Below are 24,063 nucleotides of genomic sequence, written 5' to 3'. Positions count from 1 at the left end.
TAAAACCAGAATTAATTTATCCCCTTTTTCTTTAGCTAATGAATTGACATTTCATTCAACCTACCCATCTGCAATGCATGTACAGCTTGATGCCACCCACGCCCTGCATCCACTCACTTTCCAGACTTCAATATTAGATGCACCTTGCAGAAAAAACAAAGAGTTCCTACCACGTATATGGGGGAGTACAAAAATCTACAGGAGAACTGACAGACAATAAACAATATCACAAAATTCCTGCATGTCAGTAAGTAATTACTTCGATGTTACTTTTCACTACCCACTCTTCACTCTTGAATGAGATGTCAAGGCAATAAATACTACTTAGATGAATGATTACAGAATGACTACTGCTATGGATTAAGAAACTACTGAAGGTCAAGACACCAGAGTAAAAATTCAGCATCTGACACCCATGAATGCTGCATGAAACACAAATCCCCACAACTTTTTGGTCATTAAAGTGTTGTGATTGCTTCTGGTCTGAGTGGCCAAATGCAAAGTGACTCCTTTCCTTTTTTACTGCAAGGATTATTTACAAGGGTCTCTACAGTTTTCAAAACAGTACTTCTTTATTTCCTAAGAAAGTGGATATGGACTTTACTTTGTTATACGCGAAAATAAAGAGCATGTACATGTCTATCCCCAACAGAAACCTACATTGTCACAAAACTCTCAGAAACAGAATATATCCTATTGCTACTATTTTAGTAAGTAGTAAATTCAGTAGTATTTAGTAGTTAGGCTTAGCATCACTCAAACAACCCATAAAAAAAAAGAAAAAAGTTGCCAAATCCTGTAAGGATATCCACTGTTATTCTTACTTCCTTTCTCCCTTTTCTCCTGTTATCTTCTTTCTCCTTCCAATATTCACGCTGTATTTCTCCTCCAAATCTTCTTTTCCCTATTTTTTCTTCTCTTGGTTCTCCCTACCATTCCCCTTCTTGTTTCTGCTTGAACTTTCAGTATTTCTTTCCCTTATCTCTCTGCCTCCTCTTGGTTCCGTTCTCCCTGTATTTAGCATCTATAAGGTAGCAGAAGTGCTCATCATATGTAAAGGCTAGTAAGGAAAATGGGAAAATAATTTCTGAGAGGAATCACATTTATTAACATCACATACACATATATCACAACTAAGAATCACACCTTATTTCTACAGCCACAGAAGGGTCTGTATTTGTTTCATACCATTTGCTTCATTTACCAGCCACTATAGGAATTCTTAAGATTGCAGATCTGTCATTTGATAATCCTTCTCTTACCCTCTCAAAGATCAGCAAGGTAGAGTTTCAAAATTACACGTGTGCTATACAGTATTGTATGCTAGCCAGTTATGAAATATTCAGTTAAAAATGAATTCTATTCTTACTATTTATCACATACAAGCTGTACGTTCTCTACTTGTGTCTGTGTGTATAATACAGAAGAACATAGTTTTAAGACAAACTACCATTAAAGAGAGAAGCAATATGGAATTAGTGTATGGAAAGAACCAGTTTAACAGACCCTTTCTTACAAATTAGAAACTGAAAGGAAGAATTGACCTTTCCCATCACCGCTATGATGTGTTTATTTCCAGATCTATAACATCATGAAATTTGATTTAATACTTTTTACATTAATGCTTATAGAGAACAAGCTTCTAGAGAATCTCTGGATTTTGAAAAAGTTGATTTACTACCATTTTTCCTCTTATGCTTATGCCTTAGAATTACATAAAATTATGGTAACAAATAATACACGTACCCATAATTTCAGATACAATTTTGGGTTACATTTCCCAATTCAAAGCTGTTAAAAAGTTTCCATATACTTTAATTAACAAAGACACTATAGCTTATGAAGGGGAAAGAGAAAAGTATGGTGTGCATAGGCTTGTAATACAGCCAAAGTATTTTTCTGATTTGTGCAAAAAATTATCACAACTGTGAATTCACTTTCTATAGTTAACATGTAAATAAAACAAAATACAAAATTAAAAAAGACACCACCTTAAGATTTAATTGTAATGATATAAAACGTACTTTATATACATTATACAAAATTAATATATTAATATAAATAAATACATATAGTGATCTTAATGTTTTGTATGGATGACTAAAGAAAGATTGTAAGGTAAAGCCTATTCAGTGTGTTTCTCTTCCTGGTACATTCTAAAGATCTTCATCAACCAGCAGTTTAGGAAACCAAGTTTCAGAAAGAAACTGAGCCTACCTCACATAACAAGGAAAAAGGTTCCTGTGTGCTTACAAGACTTAGATATCTCTTCTGCCAAATAAAAGTGATTTTTATTTTCAATTATAGAAGCTACCTGAAAACTATTTTGATTTTTTTTCCTAAATATAAGAAGACTGTTTAAAAAAATAAGATATTAAAAACAATGTCAAGCCAACATCCAGAAGTACAGCATAATATTGAGGGATTAAAAAAAGTCACTGCTATCAGAGTAAGTTTAGTGTCCATGGCTACCATAGTTAGTAACAACATACTACTGCTAGCTACCTTTTAGACCTGGTCTATGCTGAAAAACGTTGCTGGTAAAGTGATATATAAAAAGCACACCTGCTTTTTGCTCAAATAAAATGCAGATGCACTAGCAACTAAACCTTTTTGCCATATTTTTGCTCAAGGAACTAGCATACATATGGTGTAATTACACTAGAAATAAAGGAAGGCATACCAAAGCCTTGAATTTTATTTTTTTCTGCATAGGAGACTATAATATAGTATTAAAAGTTTGCAATTAGCCTGTTTAAGTAGGGAAGAGAATGCCATAGATCTATCCACAATGAATTTCAATACAACACATCCAGGTTTTACTGTTATATAGCAAGCAGGTCAACTGAACTCTTCATGTAAAGCACCTACTCCACTGGAGAAAAAAAAATTACAATTTGCACTCCTACCTTTTCCAGAAGGATGAGGGCAACTTGAAAAAATAAATCAGTTGAAGACAACGTATCCTTTTCCATAAGCAAAAGCAACGTGTGTGAGGAGTGGTAAACCTAATTTAATTTGGTCTTAACAGGCAATGTTTGCTACGTTTTGGTTCAAATGTGAACAACGGTGTACTTTTACAACTATGCCTGGTGCCAAACATGTGAAATATGCTTCAGCTTCTACAGAGCATCTGCCACAATCTCCCCCCCCTTTTTTTTAAAAACTGCACAGACAACCATAAAACCCTGCCACACGTAGACTCATTTTTGCATCAGTGGAAAACAGCACAAATCATGTCAGACTGTCTGATTTATTAACATACAACTCTTGTATGCTGTGGACAGTAGTGATGACACAGGGTTATGAGTGAATCACAGCTTCTAATACTCCAGACAGATAGAATCCAAATTATTTAAAAGACCATCCCTCTCTTCCTTATGTTTTGCTAAAGTCTGTGGAGGCACACAAGTCAGAACTTGTTACCAAAGACCTGGTGTTGCTGGGTAGGCATCCTCTCCTGTCATATTTTTCATTATTAAGTGCTGTGAATAAGTACCTGGTCAATTTTTGAAATTTAGCATGCAAACTGTTAATGTTTTGCACTGGCTTGGTTGTTTTAAGCAACAAAATATGAGCCTAGATCATTGCACTGATACCAGGTATGCTAAAATACAAACAATAAAAACACAAAACCCTAGAAAACCCAACTGTACAGTTTAGAGCTCTTTATACACTGTTTACCTGTTGCACTTGCTTGTATGGTCTGTTGCTGGTCTATGCAATAGCTGTCATTATTATCCAATCTTTCAGAGCCCTTTGTATTAAAATATAAAACCTAGTGCCTTAACAACCCAAAATGCTTCTAAATCACTGGGTTTAGAAGCAACAGGCACTTCAGATACATATGCAATTAAAGTGTGGGTGAAAGTGGATCACGGTAAGCATTTCTCAGCTACTTCAAACATATTCTTTCCAATAGTGGTTAAGTGGGAGAAAGAAAAAGTTTTTTCCTCAGTGTGTGCTGGAGCAGAAGTGAATATTGTTGGCTTGGGTCTGTGGTCTTATTCCATTCATAGACTTCTCTGTTCAGTTCCGTATGGATATCTAATATAGACAGTTTCCTGCAGCAACAAAAGTAAAAGCTTTTTATTAGACAAGGAAGCAAGAATTTTAAGAATTCACAAGTTAGAAGATAACTATAGACTTGGCAAGGAGAAAGTTTCTTTATTGCAGATGTTACACCTTTAAAACACGAAGCTGAATATGCATTTTGGAAATGTTATATCCCAAATCACCATTGTCACAATGCTTATGCTGACATGATCATCTGTGATTTCTCTACAAGGATTTGTGAAAAGATCTAGATCTTAACCTGCAACTACATTGAAAAGCAGTTGTTAGCTCCCTGTTAAATCAGTTATACAAAGAAAATCACTGTTGCTAAAGTTATGTATCTGATTTTTGCTCAGATCTTTTTTGATAATCTCTTTAGATAGACTAACATCTTCTGATAGTTTTAATTCAAGATTATAAATTGGCAATCTTGTGGCTTCCTAAAGCATGGGTGAATTGTATCTAAACGAAGGACAAAATCCTCCCCTCTCAACTGCCTTTTTCCTAAACAAACACTGACTTCTTAATTTGCAAGCAAATCCATTCTTAATGATTTAAGAGGCAATTCTCAATTTGACAGAAGCCTGGTGCGCACTTCATATTTTGGAAAAAGGAAGATTTCAAATCCTGCCTAAAGCACTAAACACTAGAGTAATGATAGACATTACCCAGGACAGGTTCTTTCTTTCTCACTCTACAAGCCTCCATGCCATAACACACCTATTTTATTCTCCAGAATCAGAAGCTTCACTCCCACTCTAGACTACATTCCTGTGACATTGTTCCAGGACCAGGTACGCTTGTCCTTTTAACATATGATACATCACAAAGGTACTTCGCAAGACCAGAAACGTTAAATTTCATCCTCTCTCTTTCCCTAGGACAGTAGGCTGCGCTAGAAAAAGTTTTTTCCCTATGTTTTATTTACCTTTTATGAGGATTACGGAGTAGCTCAGCCAGACAACGCAGATAATACGAGGATGAAGTCGGAGATTTTTCTATTGTAGACACATCCACCTTGCACTGACTCCAAAAGATGTCTGCTACTTGGGGAATAGTGAGTTTCAAAGGAATTTTTGCATTAGCAATCATTTTATCATCATTTCCATCTATTTCCAACAGACTAGTACATTCTTGCTCATTTTCGGGAACAATATAGCTCTGAATAAAGAAGAGCTTTGGTTTTCCTCGGAGTTCAGGACATGAGTCTGCCAAAAAGTATTTCTTTATTTGTTCCAAAGGGAATCCAGTAGAAGTCTCGTCTGTACAGAAGATGCTCTGAGGACTTCCACGGCTGACCAATATGCAAATGAAGCTGTCACAATTCCTGTGCTTCTGTAACCCTGCAACTTCAAGCAACGTTTTATTCATGGCATCCGTATCTAAATGTCTGTGGCAACGAACATCATAGCCTAAGCCTCTAAAGGTCTCTTCCAGCACATCTGAAAAAACCAAGATGTGATTAAATCACAGCATATCAAGACTCAGTCGCAACTACCCGGAAGAATTACAGTATTTACAGTATTTCAGTACTGGAAATAGGATGTTTATTTCATCACAATAATTCAAAAATCAGGAGTACTTGATGTTGATTGCACAGTACATTACATACACAGTGCTATATGCATGTTGTCTTTAACATGAGTTAGGCACATCCTGACAGCAAATACACTTATGTAGTGTGTAATTTGTTCCTAATTCTAGAGTTTTTTTGTGTTTTCATTTATAGCCAATATCCCAGGTTCCTAGGATTTAAAATATCAAGCAAGAGAAGACATTAGAAAATGCTTCACATAGAACATTCTCAAAATCGTGAAGAGTGCACCGTATAGCATGGGAAGTTTGTTTCACCTTTTTAACTTTCAAAAATTACTCTGAATGGTTATTACAGATGCACAGAACTGGATTAAGAAAAACAGATGCTCCCTTTCATCAGTCAAAAAGGAGCCTTCTGCAGTCACTTATGCTTACTATTATATAAAATCAAATTAAAAGTCATTGAGTTCCAGGTGGAAAACTGTAACAAGTATGTTACAGTAACAGAATGGCATTTTCAGGAATAAAATGCTCAACTATGAACTTTTTCAAATATATTAGAAATTAAAACTGTAGGCAGCCAAAAAAGAACAAGATTAAATCTACTGTAACTGTGTTAAACTTGTGCTGCAGGAAAGTATAATATGCTTTGAATAACTACTTTGGATGTTTATTAATATGGGAGTGAAACCAGATGCAAGTTGGTTAAAACCACATGTATCTAACTACACATTCAGAGAACCACAAGTTATTACTATGACTTGTAACTGGAGCATCATATCTTTAATATAAACCACATATACATCACCTATGCACAGTTTCTGATAATAATGACAGGAAATAACAAGTACCACTTTTATGCAAAATGCCTTACAGGCACGAGAAACTAGACTGTTCCTCGACTTCAAATGTTTAATGATCCCTAATTAGCAAAGGCTATTTCAGAGGTAACTGGCAGCAAAGCAGGAGTTGCACTACCACACTGTTCTCCTCAAGAAACACACAGTGAAAACATAGAACACATCTCTTAACTTACCTCGGTAAAATACAGGGTAGATACAAACTCTGCATCATAGCAAGGTAATGAACAGGAACTACTGGGTTTTGTTCCAGTTCTGTTAGTTTGATAAAATATTTGTAAAATACTTCCAAATCAAAATAAACGTCTGGGATATTTTTGAAGTTGAAAGGAAAATACACTTTATTTTAGACAAAAAAAATATGCTGTGAAAATTCAGGTGGAAGACAGGATCAACTGCAAAGGTATTTACCCTGGAGTAACTCAGTACCGTTTAGGAGTTATATACTTGATGAAGCACTTTATCCATTAGAGGGCAGTAGTACATAGGCAAAACAACAGTGCTCTTCCTCCGATTTAGTTACCTCACTAGTGCTCTCAAACTGAGAAAGATAGAAGCCTTGGTATGTAACTTTAGACCACACATACACCGTGTCACAATTAAAAATAATACACCCAATAAACTGTTAGAGCTGATATCTTTGTTTAACAATGAATCAGAAGTTATACATGGTAAACGTTTGAGATACAGCAGTTTTACCTTGAGACGAGACAAAACAAGGGATTACATGTAGCAGCATCCCTAGATCAACAATCATTCCCCAATATACCACCAGCGACTTTTGAGAATTTTTGAGGATTTTCCCCAATCTATGTAAAAAAATAACCTTCTCTCCTTTTGTTTACAACATAAGGATAAAAACTAATTTCTAAATGGAAATGAAAAGAGTAGCCAATGACGATTTAAAAAACAGCAAGGAGTATTTTGGTTTCAACTTTTATCAACATCTGATGAATTCACGTTGTTTGTACTGGGCATTTTCAATTTTGTGATCCTTGCTCCTACATCATTTATCATTAGTTCAGCTTCCTCATATTAAATCCTGCGATAGTTACAGACTCCGATGCATACCACAGATACAACTCCAAACTTCCCCCTTGCCCTCTTCTCTCTCTTTGATATTTTCAGGCTTCAGAAGTGACTCCAGAAGTCTCAAGTAGTTAATGCATTTCTAGAAATTCCTTTAAACAATGTCATACGCCTTGCACCTCATCTGAATCTCACTAGAACAGTAATGTATTTCAGTGAAGTCTTGCTTTCTACCACATTAAAATGCTGATGATGGACTGGCAACATTTAAAATCTGAGACACGAACATGGCTTAATTCCTTCTGCATGCAATGCAGACATGTATGGAGACTGAGGCACATCAAGACTTGGTTTGGGTAGTTTTGAGACAACAGCAGCAAAGCCATGATTTAAAGGTAAACTTGGCATGCCAGATGCTGAATATGTGGCCTATTTTTATCATTTCCAGTCAGCAGGATCTTCCTCCTTCACATTTATACTTCCTTTACTTGAGCAAGTACTGAAGTGCCTATACAAGCACAAGAACAGCACATTTTATTTCTCATTTGTGAGCATTTTTCTATTTCATAGCAATTACTGCAAAGGAGACTACACAGTACATTGCATGTGAAAAAAATCTGTGCCTTCAGAGGAAGGGGAGACCTAAATTCATTTATGTCTGACTGTGAACTGACACAGTTCTTTCTTCACCTCCTGTTTTCTGAAGTGTATGTGCCCTGTCTACTTCTATGTTGCTTCATTTAAAAACTCAGGACTGGCATAATGAAATACTCCTATTTAATAACTCAGCTCAGCACATGCTCACATCCCATTAGAGAAATTTAAAGAGGCGATTTTGCAAACAAGGCAATTTTTAAATTTCCTATGTCTTCTTAAGCTCCCTACAGTGATATTTCTCAAGCAGTACTTTTTTTTGTATTTACTTTTAAGAAAAAGAACTCTAAGTAATTATTTTGGTACTGGACCAGACTATACCATGCTGCCTTCCAGATTAAGGGTGCATTAAGTTTTTTGAATCAAAAAGTCTATTCACTAAAGCTACCATGAAAGTGAGAACAGGGGAGAAGAACAGAAGCAGGCAATAGGACAGAACAAAATTTTTGATCTCAAGAGCCCCAACCCAACCTTTCATTTCTTCGCAAGAAATGTTTTCTTTTTTTCTTTCTTTTCCACTTGGGGCAAAGTCAGCATAACTTTTTTTTTTTTTTTGAGAGTAGAAGTGAAGAATTATATTAGATTGAACAACTTAGTTTCTACACATTTTTGTTCTCCCCTCCCCCCTTTTGCAAAAGAGGTAATTTATAAACTTGCTGGGATAGGCAGAAAAACAAATCTCAAAGGATGTTTCCCAGTTGCATGTAAGTGGGTTCAGTGCCTTCCCTTGTCTCCATGCATGGCAGGATTGTGAGCCTGTTTAGCTCCTGATACCCTACGGGCAAATTATTATTTTAAATAGTTTACCTAAAATACTATTATCAAGCAGACAGTAAAATTTTACTTTGTGTTTGTGTTCTGCACCCACTTCTCTTCAATAACTGCAACAATAATAGCAATTGGTCTGTCTGCTTGGAACATTAGTTATAAGAAAGTGAAAAGATATGCCCACAAACCCCCCTCCCCTACATCTCCTACTGTAACCTATTAAAAATAATCTGCAAACATTCTCTCAATTTTTATTTTTGGCTTCATTGTGTTCCAATGACCTAGAGAGGGAGTTTTTTTTGGGAGGGTGAGGATGTGGGAAGGGTACAGTTGTTGCTTATGCGAGGATCTTATTTTTGGATTCTCCAAAGGAGATCACAAAAATTCATTTTAACCATAGCACTGACTACCTTGAATTCTAGATACGTTTTTTTTTTTCCCTTTTTTTTTCCCCTAAACTAATTTGGGAGGAAAGAAAAAAATGCACAAATTTCCCTCCCCTCTAAAATTATGGTAACAGTTTCAGTTAAACTGTACAAGATGTAACAGAGGAGTAGGTGCATTATTAATAAAGGAGCACATCAGCTATTCGAAATCTGTGGCGTCCAATATGATTACTCTTCAAGTCAGTAACAGTTTTGTTTTCGCTGAATGGTGGGAAACATCATCTTTATCATCTCTGCCGCTAACTTGCTGTATGACTGTAGCTTAAGTATTCTATTGGTCTCTCTGGACATCATTTTTTCCCCCCTTTCTATTCCCTTATAAGTTCTTTCATTTAGATATTCTCAGGTTGGGCCTTCCAACTCTCTGCTTTAGTTAATCTATCAATTACAGTAAGTCTTCTATCTTAGACAACATCACTCGTGCTTGACTGGAAAAGATATATCATATTCTTTGTACTAAATTGTTACAATTATCTGAGAATAATAGGATAAGGAACTTCAATTTCCAGAAACTTACCCGTGTCATTACCAATACAATCTATGATCAGGCATATTCCTAAAGGTTGACTTTGCATTCTGTACTGATCGTTGAACACCTGAGGAAAGTGAAAGACAAGTACCAAGTTACTATGTCACTCCCTCAAGCTACAGACTTGATTCTTTTGTCAAATTTAACCACCTCTGACCTATTCAATCACATTTTGTTAATTTTCCACAGAGTAGCTAGCAGAAGCCTACCTACTAGAATTTAATGTTTTACCTATGCAACAAAAATTCAGGAGACACAGATTCATGGTTTTTCCCTATTTCATGCACAGGCTTAACTTCTGTATTCTTCTAGTATTCAATCTTATTACATTAATGGTCCATAAACAAAGATTAAGACTGGACCACGAATGAGAGAAGGAAGTTTGAGAGTAAACTTGAATTCTGAATAGACCTTCAAATGGTGAAGGAAAAAAAAAGCTGGATGGGGCGGAGGGGCTTTTTAAATACCTGGTGTATGAAAGCAATGATCCTTCTATAGTCCTTCCAAATTAATTTCTTTAAGTGTAACCACTACTAAGATGCTGGGAGCTATAAGCTTCGTATTGCCAACATGACAGTGACAAATGCGACAAACGTAGAGAACTTCTGTGTTCTTTAGGTGTGAAACAGCCATTGCTCATCAGAACAACAATTTCCTTATTTTATTAGTGTAACAGCACGAAGCCTCCTCATTCCCCAAAAACCTGCAGTGACTCTACACAATCCATCTCTCCTTAAACAGATAATTTGCTATAGGTAACTCCCTGCTCCTGACATATAGCAAAGCTAGCAAAAACCACTACTAATAATCCTTACTATCCTTACTACTAATACACAAAGCACATCTTTCTCCTATCTGGAGAGCAAGGGCATAAAAAAGAATTAAAGAACAAAACTGACCACACAGAAAGAAGCCCTGTCATTTCTAATGCGAGAGGTCTGATTTCAAACAGATTTTGACTTAGTCTCTGCTCATGAATATGCAGTTCCTTGTGCACATGCTTTTTGCACGGTTGCTTGCAGTATTATCTTGTATCAGCAAGTATTTTATATTAAAACTATATTCTGCAAAAGCAATTCAAAGAACCTCTTTATCACCAAGGAAGATATGGATGTACACACTGTTCCTGTTACATGCAGTTATAGGAAATCTCAAATGAAACCTGAAGAGAACTGAGGTAAATACCTACAGAGGTTTTTATTACATTTGCATATATACATATGCATAAGCACTTACCTTATGAGATGCTGGTCCTGATTCTTGAATGGACATGTGGACTGGTTCTTCTGTGGTTAAAACATACAGAAGTAATCTCAATGTATAGGTAATGGTAATACTACTTTGACTGCAGTTCAGTTAAAAAGAAACCTATCTAGTTTGGTCAGGTTCTCTCTCATCTAGACCTCAGTTTCTGTGTATGGTACTGAAGTTAATAAAAGTAACAAAAATGTTCACTTCTGACATGTTACTTGGATTGCACTCTACATTACTTGTGACTAGGAGGAAGAAAAAAAAAAACAAGCAAACACAATCTCTCTCCTATGCTGAGAAGTCAGTCAGCTATTCTTTTAAAAGTCAACGCACACACACGGTATTTGCTGGACAACTTCCTGGCTTCATCAAAACTTAATGAGCACAGATGCACTACACTGGCTTCCAGAGTTGGCCAGACAACCTCTTCCATAATTTTAATTAATAAACTATTTATTCAGTTAAAAAGTTGTGGAGGTGGACGGCATCAACAATTCCGAGGAAGTTTTAAAATCTGGCAGCACAAGCAAAACAAATACAAGAACAAATAATAAGACAATGCCCAGTTTGTAGAGGTACCAAATACCTTCTGCTTCTGGTGACATCAATTGGTTTAGTCACAGCTATCAAAAAACTGCCATTCTTTCAATAAATGAAATTAACTGTCTCTTTTAGATTAGCAAAGATTAGGTAAGATGCTCTTACCTTGAAAAAAGCTTTGTCCATTTTGTGATTTTTCTTTGTTCGTGTTCTTGATCTAAAACGAAGGAAGTGGTATATTTTCATTGTCTTTCAAGAACAAATAATTATATCTTCCAAAAGTACAACCCAGTAATATTTATCTTCCTCAATAAAAGAATTACATATTTTGTGTTCACATCTATCTGCTATTTAGAATTACAAAACAACAATTAAAAAAAATAGGAAAGAAAAATCAAAATCCTTTGTCTTTAAAAAGTTACCAGTTTTCTAGGAACAGCAAAGAAAGTTTATTCCCTACAGTAGTATAATAAATCATAAAGAAAAGTCTGAAGATATGAATTTTGTTTCCTATATAGCAGGAAGGAGGAACTTTCACCAAAATCAAGAGGAAATTAAAATAGTATTATCACAATATAGAAAGTCAATGTATACTCTTTCCCGTTAGTAGTTTGGAAAACAATGCTGTTCTTTGTTAGTAAAAAGAAATTGCATCAATATTGTTTTGTATTTAAGCTTTATACATATATATTTATTAGATGTATTTCAGAAAACATTTCTATGCAAGGCTGAAGACTTCAAGAAAGGTCATGTTATTACAACATCAGATCTAACCCAAACATAAAAAGTACTGCACACAATAGGATTTGATTCAAAGTAATTGGGTGGATGACTTTTGGTATGTTGACGGACTTTGGTTAAAATTAGATTAAAACAAACACAACATCTGAAAAGCTCTCATTAAAAAGTAAGTTGTAACCTTCTGCTAACAAAATTTAAAAGCTATTTTCCCTGGATTTTGCGAAGTCTGCAAGTACGAAGAAGAATACTGTGTTCTGCAAAGAACAGTCGAAACCCCAAAGTAGTAGAAAGAGCTTTTAAGATATAGATTTCATATTCCCAACGAATAGGAAAAGAAAAAAATCACAGAAGCTCCCTAAAGGAGATCTTTCCCAGTGTCAAAAAATATAAATCAGGCCTCAGACCCAGCAAACAACAGGAACCAGAGAAATAAACCAAATAATGTTCTTGTCACTAGCAATCTCTCATTCCTTAGGCTCTGCAGAGATGAATCCCCTTTCAATGTCTAGCAATACTTAGAAATAAAAGATCTGTCTGATTTATTGTATACTTACCTCTGAATTGTAAGGAGGATCAATCAGACTGAGATTAGGGAGAGATGCCTGAAGTGCATTTACATACACTGGCTGAGAATGAACGGAGGACATAAAAGCTGAAAATTTAACAGAAACACACAGAGAAATACACTGTGATATATTAACTGTTTGAAAAGCCTAAACCCCTGAAACATGCAAATACTCTGCCTTGTAATTTCATCTTTAGTAAGAGCACATCTGATCCTTATTACCAAGACTAACCAATGCAAAAATATCATTTTACCTTCTTGTTTGTACTTCTTAATCTTCTTAATCAGGTCTATCCTGTGAATACTTTGGAAACACTCTTCTATCAGATCCAACTGATTAGGAGCCACCAAATTTAGTTTCTCTAAGTCGATCACTAGAGCTAAAAAACTCTGTAAGAGCAACAGAAAAACAAACTGTTGTCATAGAATATCCTGAATTGGAAGGAACCCACAAAGAGTATCAAGTCCAACTCCTGACTCCACAGAGGACCACCCAGAAATCAAACTATTTCTGAGAACATTGTCCAAACACCTCTTGAATGCCGGTGGGCTTAGTACTGTGATCACTTCCCTGGGGAGCCTGTTCCAGCACCTGACCAGGTGGTAAAGAACCTTTTGCTAATATCCAACCTGAACCTGCTCTGACGCAGCTCCATGCCATTCTCCCAAGTCCTAATATATCTCAGTAATTTGTTCTCTATCACTAAAAAGAAATCCAGAAAACAATGTGGGCAGGTGGTAAAGGTTGTAATATTCAGGAGCTAGACACATTACTGCTTAAACACTAAGGGATTATCTGGAAAAAATATCAAGAATTCTTAGTATTATCACAGGAGTGATAAAAATTAAAAAGTGACATTATTAAAAGCAATTCTAAGTTTTTGAGTAAACAGTTTCGCATTTCCTTGTTACTATGTAGCCAGACACATGGGAATGTCACCTCATATGCCACAAAGTAATAGGTAAGAAAAGCTTTGGGGAATTTGCAGGTATTCTCCCCTTCTTTGGTAAAAACTAACCAACTAACGAACCAAACAATATAAACCACCCTCAGAAAAAGATGACAGAAGTCTTCCGTGTTCTGTGCACAGTGGTCAAGCTTTCTGAATCTCCTCTACTGAATCTGTGCTTTCTCAGGGCACTCAGAACAAATATTGTAAGTACAAGCATATAGAGAATGACATTATTATTAAATTAAAATTATTCTTTTGTAAATGAAACAGAACAGGAGAGCACAAACATAGTAAGTGCTGTAATAAATCAAGATACATTTAATACTATTATTGGTTTGAAATTCTACATATTTGAACTTTCAGATCAGTAACACTGAAGAAAGGTTTTTTTGCCTTCTCCCTGTGAAGTTCACACTAACACCATTCACTACAGAAACTCTTCACTGTTCTCTCCATTTCTTTAGCTTATTTTCTTGCATTAAAAAAAAAAAAACAAGGAATGAAATAAAAGCAACTACTCCTTCCACACTTGACCTCTATCTACTCCTGCCTCACTACCCCTTGTAGTACAGTCTCTTCTAGCTACTTTGCTTTTTACTTCAATCTCTTACTGCTTAAGAAGAGAAGAGCAGAAGAAAGATGTTACCTTATCTTTTGCCAATTTCATACGTGGTACATAATCTCTGAGTAGAAAAACAAGAGAACCCACTTCTTCTTTTTCCAGATTCTCATTAATCTCTACCATTAGTACCCTGAAATAAAGTTGAGACATTACTAAAGGTTTAGCTTTCAGCAAAATCCTACCCTTGTTTAACTATCCAAGTTTTCCTACATTCCAGTGGGAATGTACTATTCCCAACTAAACAACAGGAAAAGAGCCTATCCTGCTCCAAGATCCAATTATAAGATACTTACTCTTGCCTGTCAGCACTTGTGTTAACTCAGACTGACTGCTGGGGAAACAGAAGTCTCCTTAATATTTCAACAGAGATGAAGTGAGAGAATATAAGACAACATAACATATCTTTGACTTTTTTTTAACCTAGCAGTTATGCCGCCTTTTTTTTTTTTTTATCTCCATGTCAACACAGAAAAATCTTCCTTATGATTACATACATTTATTTCTGAAGTCTCTCAAGGGAGATCACTGGACCTCCTTCATGTAAGCCTCTTAAAACTAAAGAGAAGAGAGCAGTAAGAGATAAGTCACCTGAAAAAAGATGTATCATGAGGCTATGTGCACAAAGCAAACTAGAAAAGAAAATATCACTAATTAATGGTGTTCCTATAAAGCATCATTTCTATCTACTAATCTAGAACTATACAAACATTATGATTTTCATTGATTAACATATACAAATTGCGTAAAGATAGATGCTTCTAATGCCATTACTTTTAACAAGTTACTAAGGCTTGCTTTAGGGATTAAACTAGACATTCTTTTCATTTTAACTCTTGTATGATGTGCATTTCTGCCTTTTTTTTTTTTAAACCTTCAAGACATTGTAAAACAAGCAAACCAAGAAGTGCACAAACACATGAATTTTTAAAATAACAGAGTAGCTTTATAATCTGAAATAGATACCTGTAATCGGGGACAAGTCCGGGACTCCTGGCAAGGTTAAATTCCACTGTTATTTTCTCAGTCTTCAAGATCCTTCTCAGCAAATCAAACCTCTTAACCCTGTACAGCAGCTCAGACAATCCAAGAAGAGATAGTTTCTCCCTCTCATTCAAAGCCATCAAAAGCTCTCTCAGGTCAGCAGTAGCCAAGTCAGGAACAAGGTCTCGGCAAAGGAAAACCATTATCTCACCTTCTTCTTTATCCAATTCTTCTTCAATTTGGTGAATAAGAACAGCTGGCACTTGGCACTTGGTCATCACTTTGTCACTGTCCCTTTAGAAGTGCCAGCCTTCTGTCTTTTAAACAGAAAGCCAACATGACATGAAGTCCATGTCTACCACAGCACTTATCTGGTGTTCAGTCACAACTGGATGCATTTTTACATAAGTAGTTCTGTGGAAGAGAATTAAAACTCTCTAAAATCAGCAATCTACACAAGATCACTGCTAACTCTCCTATCTGACATACTTCAATTACAACTAAAAGGCCAACTTAGTCTATACAGACCTCTCGTTCTCAAGGGGTTCTCCCAGCTGTTCATTACAGAACAAAAAGTAGTTGGTAGGTCATGCTGGTAAGAGAAAATTGAAGTTCTTTTTACAGTAAAATTACCTTAATTCAAGCCTGTAAATTCCATAGGAAGTGAAACAAAAGTCATCAGCTTGCTGATGAGCGTAAGTATTTCAACTGCTTCTGGAAATAAGAGTTAAGTTCTACTGCAATATAAGTCTAAAGCTCTGACCCCTTTCCAACAACCCACCACCCTCCTGCCCACCATTACCTTTTCTGCACCGGAAGTCTTAAGACATTTTTCAGGAAGTGTTTTGAGAGCTAAGAGGTAGTGTAACCACACATTGTAGACAAGATGATAAAAACACCAACAAGCAAACCACATATAAAAACAATGTTATCAAGTAGACACTTTGCCTTAAATGAAGCCAAAATAAAATAAATATTCACAATGTAATATACTTACACATTAATTATGTTTAAATACAGGAATGGATGGATTGTCTTAGTATCACTTAAAGCGATTCCAACTCTGAATAAGTTAATGGAGTTCTAAGGGTTCCCCCAGCACTCTCCATGCTCAAAAATGTCAAAGAACCAACTGCACAGAGAAAAAAATCCAACCTTCTGTATGCAAAGTGGTTAACTCTGAAGGTATAGTTAAGCCACAGGCCACCTTTTTCTTCATGTGACATTTGTGTTTTATCATACTAAAAACTGAAATGAAAATTCAAAACAAGAAAGAAAAACCACCCTTGTGATTAACAAAATAACTAGGGTGCTATGCTCAGTTTCCACTGCCACCAACTACGGAAATTCTATCCTTCTCTGATCCCCATTACCTACACAGAGAAAGGTGAAATGAGCAATCTGAAGATAAATCTTAATCCTTAAAAGGAGTCCAGTAACTACACTGCGCAGTTTTGTGTAAACCATTCTGTAAAACAAAAGCCAGTATGGCTTCAAAGACTAATACACTGTAAGATGCTAAGACCTGGTTAACATTTTTAAAGCAGTTTCCTCCCTTTGTTACACATTTTGGAAGTCAAAATCAACGACATCACATATTGTGTCCATGCATTAAGTAGATTAGTTCACTTACAAGCATTTTTTTTTCCCAATGCTATTGAAATGAAAAAAACTCTATACTCTTACTTGACTTTCCCCAGAAAACATGTAAGAGCTGAGTTCAACTAAACCCATAGTATGGGTTCCACTACCCATTGAAAGAGCAAACCAAATTCAAGTTCCTAGGGCAAAGTCTCTCTTTATCTACACCTATCTTAGTGAGTTGTATTTTCTATGGAGTTCAGTGGACTGCAGTGGATTTTTCATACACTTACATAACACAGTGCAAATGAGACAGAATGTATTTGCAATAGTCCTCAAAATGTAACTGAGGCCACTTGGACTCATTTTCAGATGCACAGAGCATTCAAAAGCTACTGACAGTAACAAGGCTGCAGATACCCTCCTCCCATATGAAAGCATATCCCAGGTACATACAGCCAGGACTTTCAAAAGAGCTTGAGTAAGTCATATGTGTGACTCACTCTAACAGGAGATGGAAATGCCACTTCTTTTGGCCATTCCAGAAATCTCAGATAAACTATTTTTTTTAAACAACTCTAATTGATTATCTTTATCTAATCTTTTAAAAATATTAAAAAAAGAAAAGAGGTGTGCATGTGTGTGTGGAGGGGCGGTATTTCCTAGAGTTAGGATTTTAGACATGAAAAATTAATATTTGTATTATCTAAAAATAATCTGCCTTTAAAAAATACAATTTATTTTTGTGAGCTTCCATTATATAAATCACATCCTCATTATGAAAAAAAAACATTGATCAATACTTCCAGTGCTGAATCTCTCTTACCTGTTCACAATCCTATCCATAAGAACACTGAAAAACTGTCATTTGATTGTTGCTGTATCACTGATCCAGATCCAGCACACAATAGTTTGCAACCAGTATTTTCCAGTGATGGTCCATAAACAGTTGATTGTATCAGCTCATTTGCTGTTGGTCAGATATCAACATCACAAATTACTGCTACTTAGTTTTGTAAAGTGAAGGGAAAAAAAAAAAAAAAGAAGTAAAAATGAGCTAGGATCCCTCTTTCTTCTGCATAAATCCATTGATCCAGTGAACTAGGAATGATGCACCAAATACAAGGAATAACAACTGTGCATACATAATCATTGGCTAATAGCACTCACTCCCCCCATAAGGTTTTAAAGGGGCAATGACTTAAGAGCAAAACTATGTGTTTCAGTATCTGAAACAGAATTTGTAACTTTGCATCCAAAAACAATGTGTTTTGATAGCAGTAATACCACACTACTCAGATAAGCCTGATACATCCCATCTGCATACAGCTGAGGCAGATGAACTTCACCATAAGGGATGAAGGGCCTCATGCACCACCCTTCCATCTGATATGAATACTTTTGCAAACATCACTGTTACAGTTATGACAGCTGCAACAGAGACAAATAAAGAAAAAGAGGTATGCAATGACAATGTAATACCCAGAAGTCTGGCTTTCAATTTAGATCTCATGGGCAGTGTGCAAGAAGAGTTGCTGAATGTCAAAGAATATAAATTCTTTACAAGAAGGAGAGCGGAAAAAAATCAGCTTAGCTTCTCAAAAGGAAAAACAAAAGTTCATATTCATCAGAAATAAAGCCACCTCAGTAGATTGTGTGTTCTTGTGCACGTGATTTGCCAATATCACTGCAAGAAAATACTTAACATTTTTGTCTTTGGTGTTTCAATGCAAAGCTTATGAAGTGGGAAGATGGTTAAAAAAAATTACCAAGAGTACTACACACTCTTATTTTAAAAGAGATCCAGAATCATTCCAAACAGCTGAAGTCAAACACCACCACCAATACTAACAGTAACATTAGCGGTAGAATAAAGGCCTACACACGGAACAACAACAAATCTCTTTCTTTTCTGTACTTGAAGGAAACCCCCAGGCACAGTGAGGGAAAATAACTGAATGAAGGGACAGTTTTCACTAAGTCTAGCTATTTTAGCTCACTCTCGCCCCAATTTTTCAAGAGCTCTTCTGGGAAATACTTGCAAAGTCTCCATAGAGAAAACCACTGATTCTAGGGTGACTCATCAGTCCTCCTGTCCCCCAAAAAGGACTGAGAGAAAAACTCAAGGAGGTTAGTATCAAAGTGCACTTAAACATCAGATTTTGTTTTTCATTAACTTTGAGGCTTTCTTGAACAGAACTGATAATTTTAAAGTTGAATTGACACCTATGGATGAATTTCTCATGTACTGCACTGGAAAACACCTCTGTGACGGGTCTATTTGTCAAAGTTTGCACTGACTTTTGACTCTTGGTAAACAAGGTTTAAAATATTTTTTTTAAAGATAAACCTGAGACTATAAACAAACATATTTACTCCTTAGAGCACAAGGCATTACCATTCCACACTAGACAAACAAGACAGAAAAGCACCAGTATGTTAATCTGCTTCTACAAAGCTAATGAATTTAATTACACTCCTATTTCTGAACTTTTTCACATTGCCCACAATTCATACAGAACTGAACCAAAATCAGGTCCAGATTTCTTTTATTTCCCCCAAGATGCAGCAAATAACAACGTGCTAAAACTTCATACACAAAGACATGCAAGGATATACTAACTCCCTGCTGGCATTAACAACTGGAGATGTATACATTGCTCAAGCAATTTTACCCTTTGATGTTTAAAACCATGCTTAAACCTTTGCTCCCATGACTGCAACACAAATATTGCACAGCATACAAATACCAGTGTGATTAGCAAGGCAAAGCATAGCATCCTGTATTAATTATAATAATATAATATAATTATATTATAATATATTATATATTATATTATAATATAATATAATTATATCTATTATGCCTCAGATTAAGAGGGAAGGTTTTTCAAAAGAATTTGGGAACCATTTCATACTTTACACTTCGTCTACAGTGAGCCTATCACTTCAGACAGCATTTGTTTCTTTAACATTTCACAATAATCTCTACAGCAACAAAAACAGGATATAAAACATCTGTGGGCAGGGTTATTTGGGAAATGCTCTGTGTTTCTTCCACAAGATGAACTCATGTGGAAGCCACTACACAAGAGATGGAGAGTAGGAGGTTACTTTACTACAGCAGGTACTATAGCTACATTTAGTGCTTTCTCCGTTCTGCTTAGTTTGATGATGTAGAGGTGGTGAAAACACAGTATTAGCTGCCTTTTGAATCCGTATAATCTAACATTTTTCCATGTTAAATGATTCAGAGCATGCTCCATAACTTTAAAGTTTCCCTGCAAAAGAACAAGTACGAGATGGTAGGAGGTATCCAGGGAAAACAGGGAAATCCCACATTAACTTTCACATTTCTTATTACTGTATTAGGCTTAAGTAGTCATCAGTCTAAACTAGTAGTGATGATGCAAATTTCCATTTAATAATGGAGCAATTTAGCACCCCAGTCATCCTAATAAAAAAAAAAAAAACCACGACACACACACACAAAACGCGCACACACAAAAATCAAACTACCAACAAAAATAAAATTGGCTTTACCCTAGCGAGTTTATGCAGATTTTCTAACTACGTCAATTTAAATCACACTTCAAAAATAAAGAGAAAGGAGTCTCCGCTCTGCAAGGCAAAAAGGCAGTGTCGGGATTTCCTTTCTCCTCACGAGCAAGGACGGGCTCATGCCCCACTTGCTGCCAGCTCTCCACATCCGGCTCAGCCCGGCCGCCCGCCCGAAGGCCGGCCCTGTCCGCTCCCCAGAGAGCCCAGGCTTGGGCACGGGGGGAGGGCCCGATGCCGGAGGACAGTGGGTTGGGGCGCCTACCTTTAAGGCGCAGGCAGGAAAAAGTACGCAGGGAAAGCAAGAGATGAAGGTATAACGCACCCAAGCGCGCCCGGGATACCTCATCTACAGCAGCAGGACCAGGTTCAGCATTGGGAGGAGGAGGAGAAGGGGGGGAAGGGCGGTGCCCGCTTAGCAACGCGCTCCCCTATACCGGGCGTAGTTTCGAGTAGCGCGGCGAAGGAAATCCTGACTGCGTAGTATCGCCTTTCTTTCTCTTTCGCATTCGAGTTTCAGAGCATGACTTTTTCAAGGGCTTTTCACTCATGTTTCTTAAGATTATCAGCGACTACAGCCACCCCTCCGCGTAGATAGCAGCAGTCGCTGCTCAAGGCTGAGATCTCCCCTCACTGAGGAACGAAGACGCTAGTTTCAGTCACCATACCCTAATTATTCATCTGCCGAATCGTGTTCCTCAACCCTTACGATTTATCGTGATTCCAGCCATTTTGGAGCGAGCGAATGAAAAATTACGCTTTTGTTTTGCAGTAATTCTCAGGGCAGCAAACAGCTGCGCAAAAATCTGCCCACCCCAAAATGGCGGCCGAGCTGAAGCGAAAGGACACGTCACCTGCGCGCAGCCTCCGCCCTTACGCACAAAATGGCTTCCAGCTCCCCGGGGTGCGGAGGAAATTCTGCGTGCGTAGTATTGTCTTTCTCATTCGAGTTTCAGAGCGTGACTTTATTAAAGTGCTTTTTGCTCACGCTTCTTAAGGTTATTAGTGACTACAGCCACCCCTCCGCGTAGATGGCAGCAGTCACAGCTCAAGGCTGAGATCTCCCCTCGCTGGGGGACGAGGGCACTGGTTTCAGTCGTCATACCCTCATTATTCATCTGCCGAGCCGTGATCGTCAACTCTTACGATTTATCGTTACTGCAGCCATTTTGGGGCGAGGCGAACGAAAGATTACGCTTTTGGTTTTGTTTTGCAGTATTTCTCAGGGGAGCGAACAGAGTTGCGCAAAAACACCACCCCCCATACACCCTCCAAAAATGGCGGCCGAGCTGAACAGAAAGGAGACGTCACCTGCGCGCAGCCCCCGCCCTCACGCACAAAATGGCTTCCAGCTCGCTGAGGTGGGGGGGGTGACGGAAACGCTGTGACGAAAAGGGGCTGAGGGGATCTCGTAGTTTGTACGCGCATCGACCGCAGACGACTTAAGTAGATTTTCAGATGAGTAAGGTTTACCTCTATATTTTTCCGTCTGTGAGGCTGGCAGGAAATAGTCTATTGCCAGGAAAGGTTAGTATTATACATGTGAAATAACGATCTTCATAGGAGTAGAATGTGTATAATTATTAAGAGATTTGTATATTCTACAACATTGGCAAAATATGTTCATCCTAAATTAAGGCAACAGCCTAGGGCAGTGACTAAAATGCTGTCTGCCTATTAAATCACTGAATGATACTATCTTAATTCATAAATATATGAAAATTACATAGACTAGTTCAGTGTAACAGTGAACATGCTCAATATATCTATGTAAAATGTTGGTAATGTGGGAATAAAAATGTTCTTTTTGCACAGAGTTACATTGTTTAAAGGTAAGGAATGTGGTACGGAGATATGCTTGCAGTGGTAAGAAAACTTAGCAGACGACCTTGTAAAATGCAGACAACCAGACTCCTTAGAGCAATTAGGTGAAAATCACGGTGTCAAGTCAGATAAGTGAAGAAACATTACCATTTCAAACAGTAAAAAAGTCAAAAGAAATTTGAAAATTAACAGGCCAGCAACTGAAGGCCATGTATTGTCTCTGAAGCATCAGATTGGTTGTGAATCTGGATTACCTAGTCTATGGGGAAAGAGGGGAGGGTCCCAGTCATCCACAAATAAAGTATATAAACTGTACTGTGTGACTAGTAGGTGCGTGCGCTCCTGCCTGTGGGACACCCGCCATTGCAATCACGAATAAAATTGCTACTTCACTGAGATCCTTGCCTGAGCCTATGTTATTGACTACAGAGTGTTTCTCACAGTAATATACAATAAACTCTTAATAAACAAAATGATGTTTAAAAAAAGTTGTGGAGGAATGCATTAGTTTGTCAGCCAAACTAGATTTGTATCAGTGTATTTTACATCTTTTGGTCCAAATAAAGTAAGCAACACACCAATGAAAGAGCCTTGAACAATGTCATGCAGAGATGTAAAAACACTGAACAGTACAGCTGCCACAAAACCAGATGTTTATTGGTTCTAAAAATAAAACTGGTACAATTTCACTCAGAAAAGTTGTGTAAAAATACTTCTAAAAAAATTATATTTAAGCCCCCCCCTTTCTTTTTTTTTTTTTTAATAAACCTGCAATTTGTGACATTACTTCAAAAACCTTTCCAGTTTCTCCACAGTGAAAGTAACTATATAAGTATCTAGTGGTACTAAAAATTCATCACTTTTGCTTTTCTGCTTAATGACACAGATATCGTTGTCTGGATTGAAAACAGATAGTATACCCTCCTTTTCTTATGTTACTAAGGGCATAAGAAATATTTAAAATAGGATATCTACCCAGTGTTAATTCTGAACACTGCAGAGGACATTCTGCCAAAAAGCTGTTTTCTACTATATTTTTCACTCCAGGCATTCTAAAAACACTAGAAGCTGTTGTACGATGCAAGGAAAAAAAATGATGTTTAAAACAAAAAATATAAAAGAATAGGTATAAAAGAATCTGTACTAATGCAAACTTACAACTGAAATTGGATACCAGAAAAGTGAGTTCTCTTTTTTTCACATATTTAAATTATGCTAAAGTATATCTGAAGTCATACTAGGATAAGGTACAGTTAGCGCTGAGTGAAACGTACCCATTTGCTTAGTAAATATGGCAGAAAAGTAAGTTTTAATTTCTGGATATTACACAGAACAGGTTATTTTGGTGAGTAGTGTCTGCAAATTAGTTAATTCTTTAATATGTTTAAGTGTAAGGTTTGGTATTTTCATATACTTTTAGGCAGTGTTGGGTACTTTTTAAAGCTTTACGGTAATATTTTTATTTAGAGAGAAAAGTGGATAATAAGTTATACTTTTAAGAAATGATAAGTCATGCAAGACCACCAGCAAATAATAGCTATTACATCTTTAAGTAATACAATACAGTCT

The 24,063-nt window shown here is 36.7% G+C and overlaps 1 protein-coding gene and 1 long non-coding RNA gene across 13 annotated transcripts; one reads left to right on the top strand and one right to left on the bottom strand.

The window, feature by feature from the left end:
- Nucleotides 1–3,234: 3,234 nt before the first annotated feature.
- Nucleotides 3,235–21,893, bottom strand: CFLAR (CASP8 and FADD like apoptosis regulator). 12 transcript variants are annotated; one of them, XM_083842631.1, is made up of 11 exons: nucleotides 20,936–21,893; nucleotides 17,939–18,082; nucleotides 15,514–15,945; nucleotides 14,575–14,680; nucleotides 13,230–13,365; nucleotides 12,965–13,062; nucleotides 11,835–11,886; nucleotides 11,115–11,164; nucleotides 9,867–9,945; nucleotides 4,985–5,498; nucleotides 3,235–4,064 (listed from the first exon to the last, which is right to left on the bottom strand). In XM_083842631.1, the coding sequence occupies exons 3-11, from the start codon at nucleotides 15,807–15,809 to the stop codon at nucleotides 3,926–3,928; spliced, it is 1,470 nt and encodes a 489-aa protein (XP_083698757.1). In that variant the 5' UTR covers nucleotides 15,810–15,945; nucleotides 17,939–18,082; nucleotides 20,936–21,893; the 3' UTR covers nucleotides 3,235–3,925. The 12 variants fall into 12 exon arrangements, with proteins under 12 accessions (XP_083698757.1, XP_083698753.1, XP_083698755.1 ...); XM_083842627.1 differs by having other exon boundaries at nucleotides 20,996–21,893; XM_083842629.1 differs by having other exon boundaries at nucleotides 15,743–15,945; nucleotides 20,996–21,893.
- Nucleotides 21,458–22,480, top strand: LOC310901945. The gene is made up of 2 exons (XR_014586324.1): nucleotides 21,458–21,592; nucleotides 21,887–22,480. It is a non-coding gene; the product is annotated as an uncharacterized lncRNA (long non-coding RNA).
- Nucleotides 22,481–24,063: the final 1,583 nt, after the last annotated feature.

The sequence above is a fragment of the Anser anser genome (genome assembly GCF_964211835.1).
Source record: "Anser anser genome assembly, chromosome: 6".
In the NCBI taxonomy this organism is placed as follows: domain Eukaryota; kingdom Metazoa; phylum Chordata; class Aves; order Anseriformes; family Anatidae; genus Anser; species Anser anser.
The sequence above is the reverse complement of the archived record's forward strand: the minus strand, read 5'-3'. Positions and strand labels throughout refer to the sequence as shown.